This window comes from Galleria mellonella, unplaced genomic scaffold (assembly GCF_026898425.1).
Source record: "Galleria mellonella isolate WM207_F2 unplaced genomic scaffold, CSIRO_AGI_GalMel_v1 utg184, whole genome shotgun sequence".
Classification (NCBI taxonomy): Eukaryota; Metazoa; Arthropoda; class Insecta; order Lepidoptera; family Pyralidae; genus Galleria; species Galleria mellonella.
This window is the reverse complement of record NW_026442025.1, coordinates 344,260-362,370: the sequence shown is the minus strand read 5'-3', so window position 1 is coordinate 362,370 and position 18,111 is coordinate 344,260. Positions and strand designations below refer to the sequence as shown.

The window sequence follows — 18,111 nt, the reverse complement described above, 5'->3', positions numbered from 1 at the left end:
TGCATCCGTTTTGCTATTAGATAGAAAGCAAAGGATTTATATAGGTATACTTAACATTTTTTTTATTGCAAAATGGATTGTTTGTTCCATATGATGTTACAACCAATAAACATGCCACTAATAGGCACGGGTTTCTCTTGTATAGAAATAGTACATTACTGCAGCGGCCAGCAACTGAAGCATTGATGGACGAACGTCCAAATGTAGGCCGAGGTGTAGCCGAGGCACACATACGTGAGTCCATCAATGCCTAGTTGTGGCCAAGGCTTGTATAGTACTTTTCTCAAACAATGCGCCGAAATCAAAAACACAATTTTACTTTTTAAGTTCAATGACGAATAACGAACAATAATAATTTTTCACGCGCCATAATGTTCCTTTGTTTTTTTTTTTTTTTTTTTTTTCAATAAACAGCTTTCTATTTGTAAGCCACTTCGAAATTTAAATAAAACCTTTTATTAGTTACCTCCTTGGTAGCCATGTTTCTAAGTAAAAGGTCATTATATTTTTAAATTACAGGACAGATATGAGTTTACATAGTAATTAATCTGGCCGCAAAACACGACAGATATGGATTTTCATACAACTTTTGCCGGCCGCTGCCCGCATGTATCTGGCCAGTGCGGCAATTTTGATTTATCTCGAAGAAGATTGTCAAAATAATACTCACATTTCCAAGCATGTTTCAGAAAAGGATATTAACTGCTATTACCACACTGGCCAGGCAGTTTGGTATATTATAGTTCGAATTCTCTTCTCTTGCAGTAGCATATGATGTTCCTGTAGTCCTCTCTTGATCCTTTAGATAAAAAACAATGATGATATTGCATTTTTCATCACATCATCTGCATATTTGTTGAAAATAAACTAATCTAACTAAAATAATCGCTTATAAAATAATATTTGACTTAATTGATTAATTCATATTTTAATATTTACTACTTCTAATATGTATTTTAGTCTAGTAAGCTCGACCAGTTCCAGAACCAATCGTGGGCCTCAGTCATGAGCGGCTGTGACGCGTGCATGAGACATGTCTAAGGGTCCCGAATGGTCCCGAAACTAGTCAAGCTTTGTCGACTAAAAACACACAAGTTATTTAGTAGTTGTTATATTAAAATATTATAATATACATACTTAATAAATATAAAAAAAATGCTGCTTAAAATTGTGTCAAGTTTTTTCCGTTCCGTTGAGTAATTTTAGAGTTTATTTTATTAAAAACGAACTTACAAAACATTAAATCTAATACTATATTTTTTTTTATACAACTTAGAATGGCAAACAAGCTGACGGCCCATCTGATGGAAAGTGGTAACCGTCGTCTATAGACATGAGCAGTACCATGAACATAACAGAGTATACTGTTTCGCCCTTGATACCCCCCATGCGTTGCCATTTCTGAGGACTAAGGTGTTATTCCTCTGTACCCTGTAAATTCACGCCATATCCCACCCTTCAAACCGAAACGTAGTCATGCAAACGCAACTGTTCTCTACTGTATCTATAATTACAAGTATGAAGTAACAGGCAAGAGAACTAGTTTCTAGTATTTTTCTGTTTCTGTCGCTACTGGTGAATCTGGTAGCATTTACCATAACACGTACTTTGTGGTTACCATTTCCTATCAAGAGAGCACATTTGTTATGCCAAGTTGTTAAAGAAGAAATGGTCATCAGCAACAACTGGTAATGGCTGGAAAGAAGCCATTAGTAAGTTTAAAAAAAATTTTTTTTTTTTGAATTTTGAATTGTACCATTCTTGTATCTCTTAATATAATGTTTAATAACTCGAAATTTAGTGCGTAAATAATTGAAAAAACACTAGTGTAGCTATAGAAGTGGTATCATTTGGGAGTAAGTCGTTTACTTATATTAGAATAATTAAAATCAATATTATTATTAAATATTTATTACACTTAAAAAAATTATAGACACAAACATTCTGTTATTATCTATAATAACGCACAGTTTTATTATAAAACTAAAATAAATATCTTAGCGTAGATTATTTAATAAATTAATAGGTAAATGAGTTCTGTTTATACAATATGACAAAGTAAAAATTAGTTTGAACCGATATGTCATCTACTGGATGGATCCAGCTGTACTAGAATTAGTACTCTAGTTGTAACATTTGTGTTCATATGTGTTCATAAAAAAAAAAGAAATGTAATTGTGATAAAACAAAAGTTATTTCAAATCTAGACCACTGAACAGACATTGATAAAAAATTTATGGGACTAATGATTTCAGTTAAAAAAGTTCCAAATCTGTTATATAACCGACGAAGTTATGAGGTAGTAAACATAAAAAAAATATAACCGAATTTAGTTCAATTGTGAACCTCATTCTTTTTCGATTGAAAAGATGTACCTATATTTTTGTTGTATGGCGATGGATTCACGGTAGATTTCACAGGCTTATGATGAATCTATTTATTTATTCATTAGTATATATATATATATATATACTAATGATATGTGTACATGGCGGACTTAATGCTAAAAGCATTCTCTCCCAGTCAACCATAGGGAAGTGTCAGAATACTCGAATGAGGTACTACTAATTATTGATATACATACACATTCCCTCTCTTTGAGTGATAGAATCCAAAACGAGGATATCCGCAAAAGAACCAAAGTGACCTACATAACCCGAAAGATAAGCAAGCTGAAGTGGCAATGGGCTGCTCACAAAGCTCGAAGAACCGCCAACCGATGGGGAAGAAAGGTTCTAGAGTGACGACCCTGTACAGGCGAACGCAGTGTAGAAGCCCCCTCCCCTACTAAATGGAGTGACGACCTCAAATGCAAAAAATAATAAAATCAATATAGCCTCGATTGGAGTCTGGGTTTTATTTATGCAGCAAAATCTAATAAATAATTCATTTTTATACGACTGTATTCAGTATGGTAAGATTCTTTACTAATTTTTGCCCAGTATCATTAGAGAAAAACATATTATGGACTCTATTAAAGCCCACATACAGTTGTTTTTATAAAGGAAAGTGCGATGTAACAAGGACATTTCCTTCTATTTGCTCCATCGATACTCGAGATTAACATGATAAAGGCGACAGACTAAAAGGTCTCCGTTTTCCTTATTAGCTCACACATAAATATAATTACGCGAAAACTAAGAATCTACGTACGCTGTGGAATATATTAGGAAATATTGTAACACGGAAATACAAAAACCAAAACAAAAAAATTTGAGTCTCCTACACCAACTTAACAGCTGAATATATGTCTAAGATGTCGTTTATCAATCTATTGTATTGTATGACCCATGTATGGGTAGGTTGTATTTTCCTAAAAGACGTTAATAACATCTTACGAAAAATTATAATGTACAGCTAACGATAAATATTCATTCTATTCTATTCTATTTTTTTTTTCTTGACAAAATTTTTACTTCACTGGTAAAACGTGTGTTTTTCAAGGCACTTTCTCCCACGCACAACCACTCTTTGGAATCAACTTCCAGCAGCAGTATTTCCGAACCGATACGACCACATAACCTTCAAGAAAAGAGCATATTCCTTTTTAAAAGGCCGGCAGCACACCTGCAATGCCGTAAGTGTTGTGGGTGACCATGGGCGGCGGTAGTCACTTACCATCAGGTGAGCCACATGCTCGTTTGCCCCCTGTGTTGTAAAAAAAAACAGTCTCGATTCGACCCTACACATTGGATTAATATACTCGTAATGTATAGAATCAAAAATCGTACATAGTTTATTTTTATTGGCTAGGCTATAGCCACCATATATACATATCTATCTATCTATACTTATAATAAATCTGTAGAGAGTTCAATTCTGTACATGAAATATATTTCCAAAATAACTATCAGGCGGTGATTAGTGATCGATACTGATGCCAAAAAATGCAATCAGTAAAATTTTGTCTGTCTGTCTGTATCTTTGTTATAGAAACAAAAACTACTTGACGGATTTTAACGAAACTTAGTACAATTATTCTTCATACACCTGGGCAGGTTATAGTATACTTTTCATCACGCTACAATCAATAGGAGCAGAGCAGTGAAGGGAAATGTTAAAAATGTCCACCCGAGCGATACACGGCCGGGCCACTAGTTATATATAAAAAAATAAATATAGAATATACAGGCAGAGGTCCCTCTGTTTGATAATAAAAATTACAATGCGGTGCCGATGACCTGCTTCTGTTTAAAAGCTAAATCAGTCAGGACTTGTAAGCAACAGTAGCTCATTCACATGAGTCGCATTGTAAAATGACTTGTTAAATGCGAATTTTGTGACTCCCTTCCCAACCCATACAGGGGTTGAAGGGAAGGGAGGTTCATTTTGGCGATTTATTGCTTACACTCTACATAACAGGGTAGATATAATTTATCAGGGAGTGAGAACACAATAGAACAAAAGGAGGAATGGTCCTGGTGACTTCGGATTTAATACTGATGAGTGTCCACATCACCCTATCAGGCCGCAGGTGATAATGTTGCAGCAACTCCGTCTTTCCTTCTCCGGTGGTACTTGCACTACCTTTTTCTTCTTCTTACCGTTGGCATCGTACTTCTTCTCTTCCTGTAATAATGAGGAATTAATATTTATTATGGCATCTATTAATTTGGATTTTTTAAGCAATTAAATGAATATTGAAGTTTTATTTTTTTGGAATTTCTAATGGCGAACGCGCTGAAGATACACCTGTGGGGTTACTCTTGGAATAAATTCCAATAAATCGATATTGGAATTGAGAAGTTTCACACTCCTGAATTGCAATACTTTTTTTTTAATGGGTAAAAATGGAATGGTAACCCCGCCTGCGCTAACGGGATACGCTGGCGGGGCACCAGTGAAGGGTGATAGATGAGAATAAAAACAGGCCAGTTAGCCCATCATGATGAATTCATCAGGAATTAACCATGATAGTTTCCAGGGAGAACTGTGAGGAGGGAGACCTGGTTGGGTATATTGCTAGCAATGGGATTCTCAGTCTCTATTACTAACAATCCCTTTCCCCCCTGAATTGCAATACTAGCGAGGTAATAGTTTCATACTGTTTTGATAGATATATATTAATGTAACAGGGGGGAAAGTGATTGTTAGCAATGGAGTTTGAGAACCCCATTGCTGGCAATATGCCCTATTAAGTCGACCTCCACGTGGTTCCCTCTGGAAACCATCGTGTACAATTCTCGTTGAATTCGTCACAATGGGCTGACTAACCTGCTTCATCCTCACCTATCATCCCTCGCTGGTGCCCCGCCAGTAAATACCGTTAGCGCAGGCGGGGTTACCATTCTATTATCATCCATTAACTTCTTCATAAAAGAAACGCGTGGAACAGAGGTACCCAAGCAAACCAACTTTTCCTTGTTTTATTATTAACTAGATAGTATTTATCTAAATCTAAAAGGGGGGTAAAGAGATTTCTTCAGGGTCGGCAACGCGTGCGTAATACAGGTGTTCATAGGCTACGGTAACCACTTACCATCAGGTGGGCCGTATGTTTGTTTGCCACCTCAGTGGTATAAAAAAATATTTATTATTTTATAGATTATTTATTTATTATAGATTAGTAGATAGTATAGGCATCTTTGTACTGCTTCGTATTAGATAGAAATAGTTAAACGATTGTAAAATACTCTAGTTTTCCTCCTAGCTCCATACCTCCTACATGCAGCGAGTGAGCGTAGCCTATTTGTAAGTTTGTCGCGGCCATAGATAAACGAGTAAGTACGTAAGTAATCAAGCTAAAATGAAGTGCTCCTCTCGTGTCTATCAACAAATTGATACTTATTCCTAGTGTTGTAACCGTGTTTACTTTATTTCTCTTTTTATATACAATTTAATCCTGATTAAGTAGCTACTCAGGTACCTATGTAATGTTTTTTTCTGTATCACTAATCTACCGCCAATATGGATAGTATTTTATTTTAAAAATATTTTCAACCGAATCCAAAAAGATGGAGGTTTTCAATTCGGTTGTTTTTTTTTTAATGTTAAATTACCCCATAACTAATAATAACACCTGAGTCCTCAGGAATGGCAACGCATGGGTGGTATCATGGGCGAAACAGTATACTCTGTTATGTCCATGATACTGCTCATGTCTATACGCGACGGTTACCGCTTTCCATCAGGTGGACCGTCAGCTTGTTTGCCATTCTAAGAGTAAGTTGTATAAAACAAAAACATAAAACACATTAATTGGTATTATATAAATGTGAATTGATTTTGGATTGAGAGATGTGGTTTGCATATTTGGGACGAAGAAGGACGTAGACCACTTTTTATCGTGAGAATAGAATAAATCCCAACCATGTGGATGAAATCGCTGGTGAAAACTACTCAAAGATAAAATGTACAAACTATTTCTAACTCATTACACACGTCATAATACGAGTAATCTACTCATACATTGTAAGATAAAGGACCGCAGAATAATTGCAGTAATTTATATACGATTGATTCATATCTGGTATTACCTACTTTTCGCAAGAATTCCGTTACGATACAAAGGGCGCAATGACATACCTACGCGTTTATTGATATGATTTCAAATTATTATTATTATGGTACTAATTATTCATTTCTCATACCAGAGGGAGACATTGTACAAAAGTCGATTGCTTGGGTACCTCTGTCCCATTCGTGTTTCTACCGTGAAGCAGTTGTGTTTGCATGGCTATGTTTCGGTTTGAAGGGTGGGATGTGGCGTGAATTTACTGGGTACAGAAAAATAACACCTGAGTCCTCAGGAATGACAACGCATGGGGGGTATCATGGGCGAAACGGTATACTCTGTTATGTCCATGGTACTGCTCATGTCTATAGGCGACGGTTGCCACTTTCCATTAGGTGGGCCGTCAGCTTGTTTGCCATTCTAAGTTGTATAAAAAAATATATAATTTTTGGGCATTCAATGTTATGGTGGAAATTGCCACCATTATGCAAAGAAGACCAAATCTTCACTTCACAGAAGATCTTATAATGAAATTCCCCGTGGGTGTCGTGTCGTAAGTGGGCGACTAAGGGAATTTAATCGAGAAATGGACAGAAGCGTCCTCTTAGTAGATCACCAAAAGCTATCTGTGGTTACCAGTCCGCCTGCCAAGCGTGACATCTACGTGCAAAACCCCCCCAATGGGGGGAGGCCTACGTTCAACAATAGACAGTTAACAGCTCTTAAAACCATGATAATTTTACTAACTACCCGCCCGAACTTCGCGCGGCTTTATTATTATTATTTATTTTATATAAATCCATGCAGTCATTCAAGCGTGAACGAGTAACGGAAAACTTCCAAAATATCTTTACAAAACCTTCACATTTAGTATAGGTGTTAAATTAGTAGAACTACATTATAATACTTTGTAGACGAATATTTTATCAAAAATATATCAACCTAATTATTTCATCTATAACTTTATAACAAATAACAAACGAGAGGTGACACCTCTCATTTGCCAGTACAGAAATTAGTAATTCAAATACTGCTTGTAATTTATGAAAATGTCAGTGAAGGTCGAGATTACTGTGGAGACGCGACCAATGATCCTCGGTAACGTGATAGATTTAAACGACTTAAAAAGTGAAGTTATGTTTATTCAAGTTTTCCTCGTCAATAGTCTGTGGCATTTATATATATATATATATATATTATACAACTTAGAATGGCAAACAAACTGACGGTCCACCTGATGGAAAATGGTAACCGTCGCCTATAGACATAACAGAGTATACTATTTCGCCCATGATACCCCCCATGCGTTGCCATTCCTGAGGACTCAGGTGTTATTCCTCTGTACCCAGTAAATTCACGCCATATCCCACCCTTTAAACCGAAACAGAGCCATGCAAACACAACTGCTTCACGGTTGAAACACGAATAGGACAGAGGTACCCAAGCAATCGACTTTTGTACAAAGTCTCTCTCTGGTGATGCTGTATATGCTATATGCTGTAAACCTATCAATATGTTATCACTGTTACATGGTTAAGATAGAAAGAGACACAAAAGTCTTCTGTTCTTTTCCTTTATCACGTGTGCGGTAACGAAATTGAAACTACTGTTTGTCATCTGGCTCGGGGGTTTGGCTTTTTTGGTGGAATTTCAATTTGACCCAAAGGTCCAGACATTATGAGCCTGAGATACATCGTGTGGTTTTTTGTATGTATGAATCTTCCACCACATCCTGCTCTCTCTCTAGTAAATGGGACCGTCTTTTTAAAGATATTACTCCCGTCTAAAGAGGGCTTACTGATTCGAACACAATATGAAATTTTGTTCCACAAAAAATTTACCATCAAAATACGTTTAAAATTGACGTTGATATAAAGTAACATACAAACGAACGTCAAAAAGACAACTTCTTTTTATAAGCTCGGTTGAAAGTAATCCTGACCTACCTTCAAATTCAGCCAAAAAGGTAACAAGAAAAACCGACAATAAATTAATTAAACATAAAAGAAAAAGAAAATAGTAATCAATCATCAAATTCTTCGTTCATAATTGTGTTTGGGTATATCAAAAAATATCTAGGTAAGACGTATCCTCTCCCTAGTAAGAGCAAATGTCTATGGGCCACCAGATGGCGCTCAGTGCGACTCCACTCCCGACCTACGTTTCACATTTCGTCCCGTGCACTCACAATGATCAACACATTACGTCACTATTAGCGAGGCCTTTTGTTTTATTTCAATGTAACTTGGCAAAATAGGGTTTTTTCTAGGATGGAGTAATAACGAACTAATCTTGATACACCATAATTAATCCTTTATCTAACATTTTCATCCACATATAGATGTAAAGATAGTGTCCAAAATAAATAACCTATTACATTGTAGCTCTTTAGATTCCTATTTCGTTTTGAAATTTGGGATGTGACATTTAAATTACTGGATTAGAAAATATAACCCCCAAGTCTCTCTAGAAACAATTGTTGTTAATTTGTAATGAATTTGTCCACCGTCGAACGCCTAATGGGTCTACATGTCCTTCGTAATACTTCAATGAATTAGGATTTTAACCACCAAGTGTCAACAACAATTCCAAATCTACGTTCCCTTTTTCAATTTTTCACAAACAGTATCTATCAAAACAACTTGCTCGTTATTTGAAAATACCGCAAATTCTACCTTATATTCACATTTTAACCGCATTTGTTCCACTTTCATTGCTTTTTCTTGAGTACCTAACTCTTGTCACTGGGGGAGAAGGGATTGTTAGTAATGCGGATTATCAGTTCCATTGCTAATAATATACCCTAACAGGCCGACCTCCCCGTGGTCTCCCCTGGAAACTATCGTGCTGAATTCCAAGTGTATTCATCACGATGGGCTAACTGACCTGCCTTTTCATCCTCACCTATCATCTATCACTGGTGCCCCGCCAGCGTATACCGTTAGCGTAGGCGGGGTTACCATTCCATTATCATCCATTAAAATAAAATAAAAAAAAACCCTTGTCACTGTAAAACAATTTAGGGACATTAACAACCTATGCAATTGTTAATATTTCTGAAACATTTTATTCTGCAGTTACAGCCCGATTGTCATAAAGTCTCAATCTGTCTCCATATAATAAGAGTATATTCCTTTTTAAAAGGCCGGCAGCACACCTGCAACGCCGCTGGTGTTGTGGATGATCATGGGCGGCAGTAGTCACTTACCATCAGGTGTGCCGCAAGCTCGTTTGCCCCCTGTGTTGTAAAAAAATAAACAAAAATTACCTCAACAATTTCACCTATCTTCAACTTGGCCAAGATCTGTCGTGCGTCTCCCGAGTGGCCGGCGGAGTCAAAATCCTTGGTGGCATCCTTGCCGGCTACGTCCAGTATTGAATCTGGCCCATCGGGATGCTGAAATACAAACAGAAAAGTTATTGGTCATATTTTAAACGTGTACAAATGGTGAACTTTAGATTTTCTTATTCGTTCTTTTTGGCTGAAATTGATTTTTGAACAAGCTGATAAAAACTCAGTTATAAAAATGAATTGGATAGTGATATATTAAACCTGTAAATACATTATAACTAAAAATAACTAGCTTTTTATAATGTACCTTTTTGGCAGTGAATTTACAGGATACAGTGAAATAACACCTGAGTCCTCAGGAATGGCAAGGCATGGGGAGTATCATAGACGAAACTGTATACTCTGTTATGTCCATGGTACTGCTCATGTCTATAGGCGACGGTTACTACTTTCCATCAGGTGGGCCGTCAGCTTGTTTGCCATTCTAAATTGCATAAAAAATCTATTCTAACATTATAAAGAGGAAAGATTTGCTTGAATGTTTGTAATGAATTGAATTCAAAACCTTCTCAACCATTTTTTTAAATTCTTTCACTTATATTATCAGTGATTAACATAAGCTATATATTATCTAAAAGTCTATCTACTCGTACGAAGCCAGGCCAAACCATTAGTATATTAAATACCTCCAGATTTGATTCGGAGGTGCATATCCAGGTATTTCAGTAAAATCAATTTTATATACATGAAGGGGATAAAATTCGCCTGATGGTACTCAAACACCATCGCCCATAGGCCAACCTCTGTGACATAGACATCTTGAGTATAGAAGTATCTAGTAATTTTATACAGGAAATTAACATACAAGCAAACTGATCAGAGATTTTAAAACAAAAATATTCACGGCCTCGCGAGTTCCATCAACGTTATCATCATTTCTAATCCTTACGTACTTTCGATTATCGTTAAAGCGATAGCGATTATAGAAATCTTATAGCTTGGTAGCGATTGCATCTTGGCTAGGCCCTCAGGTGGGATCGAGGTCAATCATACTTATTCTTTCTTTATTCTTTATTGTACACAAGACATACTGTTAATTACAATTCATTATAAACATAATGTACAAAGGCGAGCTTATCTCTAATAAGAGATTTCTTATAGAGACTTATATTCGTTTATTTGCATTGTATAATGTTAGTTCAAGAATAAGCAAGCTGAAGTGGCAATGGGCTGGTCACATAGCTCGAAAAACCGATAACCGATGGGGAAGAAAGGTTCTAGAGTGATGACCACGTACGGGTAACCACAGTGTAGGGCGATCCCCCACTAGATGGAGTGACGACCTGAAATGCGTTGCAAGGTTGTGTTACTCGCATAATACTGTTATAATGAGCATTATGGAGCCTATTGGACACGACAAGTAACAATCACAGAGGTGGTCTTAATGCACTATTTAAAAACAAGGATTTTTGTTTAATTCGCGGATTATTTGATACAATTTCAGTAGTAAATTTTATTGCGATTTATATAAAATATGTATTTTATTAATAATTAGGATATATTAAGTATATATTATTATTAATAATTTAATTTTAATAATACGTGACTCAATAAAAAAGTGTTAAACAGAGGTACAATGAAGACGGTTTTATACAATTTTACTATATAGGTAACTGTTTATTTTATTGTACCTATATTATTTTTTAGTATTTATATTTGTATAATAATTGTTTTATTTTATGTTACTGCGAATAGCATTATTCTCTAAATAAATTCCTTTTTTTTTTTGGAATTTCCACAAGTTTTTTCGGCTGTTGTAGGAGAAAATACAATGACAAAAGACTAAAGCATGTGGTAATTGAGTACAGACAATTGATAAGCTATCATACAAAGTACAATTCGCATAATTTGTGTTATCATTTATGGATAACATAGATTTCCAAACAAAACTTTAAGGTTCCGTATAATGAATTTAAAATAAAATAAAGAGTGCTAGATATTTGACGTTTTATTCAGTTCAAAGTATCAACTGCTTCACGATTGAAACATGAATGGCACAGAGGTACCCAAGCAATCGACTTTTGTACAAAGTCTCCCTCTGGTATGTTGTAGAGAAATTATGTGGAAATGTTATGTAGTTTAGTGTCTATTCTTACCTCGTGGATGTAATTAGTGACGTCAAAAATTGAGTCCTTGTACACGATCCAGATGGACGAGCTATTTTTGCCGTTGTGAGTGGCCACCTCGGCCCACGTGTACCGACTGTCTTCGCCCATACTGGGAACAGATGTTGTATTCTTGTTAATCGAATGAAGAAACATCGAAAAAGTATCAAATAATAGTACCATGGACATAACAGAGTATACTGTTTCGCCCATGATACCTCCCATACATTGGCATTCCTTGAAACACAAATGGGACAGATATACCACCTGCTTAGTACTTCATATTAGATCGTCGTTTATATATTATATTTATTTTTTGGATCAGCCATTAACTGTCCACTGCTGAACATAGTCTCTCCCATATTTTTTTTATACCACTAAGTTGGCAAACAAGCATATGGCCTACCTGATGGTAAGTGGTTACCGTAGCCTATGAACACCTGCAATACCAAAGGTATTACGCGTGCGTTGCCGACCCTGAAGAAACCTCTATACTCCCCTTTTGAAGAACTCCATGTTATACGCTCTTGGGAAAACCTCGGCAGGGAGCTCATTCCATAACCTGAGTGTTCGTGGGAAGAAACATCTCTAAAACCGCGCTGTACGCGACCATTGAAGCTGTAGGACATGAGGATGAACTCTCTGTCGATGGCAAGCTGTACTATGGTAGAAAGTGGCCGTGGGCATCATATTGAACAATTCCTCTGAGCACAATCCGTTGTACAAGCGGTAGAATATAATTAAATTCAGTCGAATTCGTCACAATGAGACGACTGATCTAATTTCGTCTTCACCCGTCGTTCCTTACTGGTACTCAAATTTTTTTAATGGACGATAATGGAATGGTTACCCCGCTTGCGCTAACAACAGCAGTGCGAGGTGATACGTGAGAATGAAAGGCAAGTCAGTTAGCTCATCGTTTCCAGGGGGGACCACGAGGAGGTCGACCTGTTAGGGTATATTGTTAGCAATGGGACTGGTAATCCGCATTACTAACAATGCCTTTTCCCCACTGGTACCCAGTTAGTATAAACCAGTAAGGCTGATTAAACAGAAAAAAACTTCATTAATTTCGATTTCAGGATAACCAATGAACAAACAGTTATTCTATAACTATCTTATAAACGGCACTGTATATACTGTGATATCCATAATGTTAACCAATTAAGTGGTCCATACCTTGTATATCATTTCTCTGTCCCATTCGTGTTTCAACCGTGAAGCAGCTGTGTTTGTATGGCTGTGTCTCGGTTTAAAGGATAGGTTATGGTAGTGAATTTACAGGGTATAGAGGAATAACACCTGAGTCCTCGGGAATGGCAGCACATGGGGGGTATCATGGGCGAGACAGAGTTCTCTGTTATGTCCATGGTACTGCTCATGTCTATCGGCGACGGTTACCGCTTTCCATCAAGTGGATCGTTAGCTTGTATGCCATTCGAAGTTGTATAAAAAGAAAACAAAATGAATGTAACTCAAATATGGCTAAAAGTGATTATAATATCTAACAAGTAATTAACAATTAGGTATGTGCAGTGATAAAATACAAGTACATAATGACTAGTATCGAAACGGATAATTATCATTATCGTTTCTAATTATCGGTACATAATTAATATATACAAATGATATAAGGCACAATTGTTATCATAGTAGTACATATTTTGTATATAAAAATTTTTGTGTTTGAGTATTCTAGGTTTTATTTTAGCTCAACTAAAAAAAAAAAAAATTCAAAAATCATTTATTCATGTAGGACATTTTAGCCGCTTATGAACGTCAAATTTTTACATTATAATTTTATTTTTTTCCCTACCGTCCAGTCTAAGAATTGGACCCGGAAGTTTATACTCAAAACAATATAATCTTATATATAAAATTCTCGTGTCGCGGTGTTTGTTACCAAACTCCTCCGAAACGGCTTTACCGATTTTTATGAAATTTTGTGCGCATATTGGGTAGGACTGAGAATCGGCCATCTATTTTTTTATACCCCTCAATGATAAGGGTAATCCACCCTTAATTTTTTTTTTAATTTTTTTAACAATTTTTTTTATTTTTTTTTATTATGATTTAGCATTGAAAAATACATACAACCTCAAATTTTCACCCTTTTACGATCAACCCCTGTTTTTTAATCGCGATTTTTATATTCGGCAATAGGATTGCAAGATGGCAATCGAATATAATAATTATAGTACGAGAAATTTTCATGTGTAGTTCTCGAAATAATGTATATGGTAAAACAACGTTTGCCGAGCCAGCTAGTTATTATATAAACTAATAAAAAATATTATATAATAAATAATGTACACAGAGGCCACCATATACATTATATCATATATGTCTAGGATTTTTAATAAATATATTTGTATGAAAATATTTCATATTTTCAAGATTACATGTATATTCTGAAAGTAAGATTTATTTTTTAAGTTTTTGATTATCAAGAAATGACAGGGACTTTAAAAGTTATAAAAAAAAAATGTTGAAATGGGCGCATAAGGTAGTAAAAAAAATAAGGAAAATCTGTTAAGAATTGACAAATACACAGTTCGTAACATATATACAAAAAAAATAAAATAAAAGAACTGCAGAATCTTCAAAATGCAATCCGACTCCTTTTTCAATTTAAATATATACATATATTCTCATTAACCAGCTTCATTTGACTGCTCTTTAACTTTTAAAGTCAATTGAAATGGTAAACACGCTGACGGTCCACCTCATGGGGAGTGTTATCACCTACACACATGAACAGCACCATGGGCATCAATAACACACTGTGACGCCTATTTTTTTTTAATGAGTGATAATGGAATAGCAACCCCGCCCGCGCTATCGGTATACACCGGCGGGGCACCAGTGAAGGATGATAGGTGAGGATGAAGTAGGTCAGTTAGCCCATCGTGACGAATTCAACAAGAATTGTTCACGATGGTTTCCAGGGGAACCACGTGGAGGTCGACCTAATAGGACATGTTGCTAGCAATGGGGCTGTCAAACTCCATTGCTAACAATCCCTTTCCCCCTCTGTGACGCCTATTACAATCCTTTACTCGTCGACATTTATTTATTTATTTACACTTTATTGCACCATTTATAAAATAGTAAATGTATAAAATAGGACTAAAGAAATACTCGTAATGTAGTGCTCCTAGAGGGAAGGGATTGTTAGTAATGCGGACTTATTGCTAGCAATTGACCCTGACAGGTCAACTACTCCGTTGTCACTATTGGAAACCATCGTGCTAAATTCCAGATGTATTCGTCACGATGGGCTAACTGACCTGTCTTTCCATTCCCACCTATCATCCCTCACTGATGCCCCGCCAGCGTATACCATTAGCGCAGGCGGGATTACTAATCCATTATCATCCATTAAAAAAAGGGACCGCTCCATAATTTCAATGCAATGTCCCCCACTCACAAAAAAGGCAGAGATACTTTTGTGCAAATATTCCCCGTCCGTCGAATTACATCGATATACTCACGACTGTAATCCTACAAGCGGTAGTCAGAAACATTAAGACACTTAAATGGAAACACAATGACTTGTAATAAACATATTATTTATGCTAATATAATAAAATGGAAAGATTAGATTATTTATTTATTTAATTTATTATTTATTTAATTGTAATAGATAAACTTAAAAACTACACAACGGATTTCAAAAAGTCTTTCGCCTATACAAAACTTCGTGATCAGCGAATAACAAAGACTATATGATATTTTTTCAAATTCTATCTGCCCAAAAATTTTATCTGGCCAAATTGCTAATAATAACAAAAATATAAATACAAAAATTTGTAAGGATAGCTGTTACTATTTTGCACAAAAACTACTGAATGGATTTGAATGAAATATGGTGCACAGTCGTCTCCGGGGCCCCATCTGTCTCTATACTAAAATTCATCATTATCGAATCAGCGGTTTACGGACGTGAAAGTGTAACAAACAAACAAACTCAATGTCTCATTTATAATATCAGTTAAATTAAATCAGCGCTGCAGCACCACGCTGCAGCTTACGCTGAGTGGGGACCATTTCAGCTGCTACCACAGAATTATTATTTTAACGTACAAACTTGTCATTAATATTGTTGTTTTGCAGCTGAATAAATGATTTATTATTATTATTATTAAATATGCTACAAACCTTACGTTGACGTTGACGATGGTGGTGTGCGATGGCGTCGGTGGCGACGGTGGCGAGCGTGTGGCCGCGCAGCACGTACGCCACTATCGGCGGTCGCGGGTGACGAGCCGATAACTCACGCTTATCATCCTTATCGTAATTGGCGAATACGCGACACTCATCCCAGATCTGCCCGTACTTTCACCGTCGCCTCCAAAGGAGGAAATTCCAATTTCATTTGAACTATTTTTTTTTATACTACTTAGAATGGCAAACAAGCTGACGGCCCACCTGATGGAAATTGGTAACCGTCGCCTATAGACATGAGCAGTATCATGGACGTAACAAAGTATACTGTTTCGCCCATGATACCTCCCACGCGTTGCCATTCCTGAGGACTCTGGTGTTATTCCTCTGTATCCTGACTGTTGTACTCGATTACATTTTTAACCTACTTAAAAAGAAAGTAGTTTTCGATTTGGCTGTATTTTTTTTATATTTGTTACCTAATAACTAATTCAGTTGTAAACGGATATGGAAAATTCTTTTTCTTTTATGTGAATTTTTTTTTATATACTTACAGATAGAAGTTTTTTTTAAATTTGTTCATAGTTTAGTTTTAAACTGAAAACGACTGGTTTTGTTTTTGAAGAGTCTTTTATTTGTGATACACCATATTAATTATATCTGATTCTAGACGCAGTTCTTTTTCACACAGTACGTCCTAATATTTATTTACATTTATTATAATTTTCAATATTAAGTGTTAAAAAAAAATATTCGTACTAAGGAATCCGTTGATAAGTTTTTTTTTCAATGGATGATAATGGAATGGTAACCCTGCTTGCGCGAACGGTATACACTGGCGGGGCACCAGTAAGGCCAGTAAGGGGTGTTAGGTGAGGATGAAAAAAAGTCAAAAGAATTGTCGAAATCGGTCTTGAAGTGGCGAACGTATAGAATTATATTACATAAAGTATACCATCATCTTCCTACCCTTGTCCCAATCATTTGGGGTCGGCGTAATATGATTTTATCCATATTACAAAAAGATTTTGTTTTTAGTTTTACAATCTGCCTGACGTCAACCCTCTTTGGGAATATTTACTATAATATTACAATATTACATATATATATATAGTTACACAGCTTGGATTTGCATGAGTATTTTATCAACAGCACGTTTTAGATTACAATCAGTAAATATATTGAGCGAGACATTGTAATGTCATATATGATAATATATTATACTATAGAAATTATCGCGCTGGAAACATTATTATGTGTAATGATGATTAAACTAGGGCATTGTTGATTTACGTTCGCTGACGTCATCGTCATCGTCGGGTAGAATTCGAGATCACTTCCAATAAAGATTAACATGTAAACATTGGAGTGATTGGAAATAATTTTATGTAATGTATTTAAATGGGAATTTTATACCAATAAAACTAAACAATATTCCTAAAATAACATGAATTGACAAATAAAAAAGGCAAGCGCCTGTCATATTAACTTGAACGTTAAAAGTGCCAATGGCCATATTAAGAGTTTTTGGTCGATTTTTGTCGATTAGTTGATTTTTTTTTTGTCGATTTCGGCTCGTGTTGCTTTAGTAATCACCTATATTTATTATGTTTAATAGAATACTTTGCTAATAGAAAGGTTGCTAATAATTCCGATTTAACCGACTTCAAAAAAGAAAGAGGTTCTCAATTCGAATGTATTTTTTGATTGCTACCTCTTAACTCCGGCGGGAAATGGATTGTTAGCAATAGAGTTTGACAAGCCCCATTGCTAGCAATATCATATCAGGTCGATCTCCACGGGGAACCACGTGGAAATCGACCTGATATGGTAACCATCGACCTGGAAACCATCGTGAACAATTTTTGTTGGGCTAACTGATCTGTTTCATCCTCACCTACTATCCTTCACTGATGCCCCGCCGGTGTATACCGATAGTGCGGGTGGGGTTACTATTTCATTATCACCAATAAAAAGAAACCTCTTAACTCCGTCATATAAGGTGATTTGGAACATTCTTCTTTCATCTGAAA

At 35.9% G+C, this 18,111-nt stretch overlaps 2 protein-coding genes across 2 annotated transcripts in view; one reads left to right on the top strand and one right to left on the bottom strand.

Annotated features, from left to right (window-relative positions):
* LOC113512097 (tRNA:m(4)X modification enzyme TRM13 homolog) overlaps nucleotides 1-18,111 on the top strand; it is a 232,565-nt gene that overhangs the window by 17,341 nt on the left and 197,113 nt on the right. The window lies entirely within an intron of this gene.
* Nucleotides 1,898-16,172, bottom strand: LOC113515324 (cytochrome b5-like). Its single transcript, XM_052893908.1, has 4 exons — nucleotides 16,073-16,172; nucleotides 11,903-12,023; nucleotides 9,723-9,851; nucleotides 1,898-4,569 (listed from the first exon to the last, which is right to left on the bottom strand). The coding sequence occupies exons 2-4, from the start codon at nucleotides 12,020-12,022 to the stop codon at nucleotides 4,456-4,458; spliced, it is 363 nt and encodes a 120-aa protein (XP_052749868.1). The 5' UTR covers nucleotide 12,023; nucleotides 16,073-16,172; the 3' UTR covers nucleotides 1,898-4,455.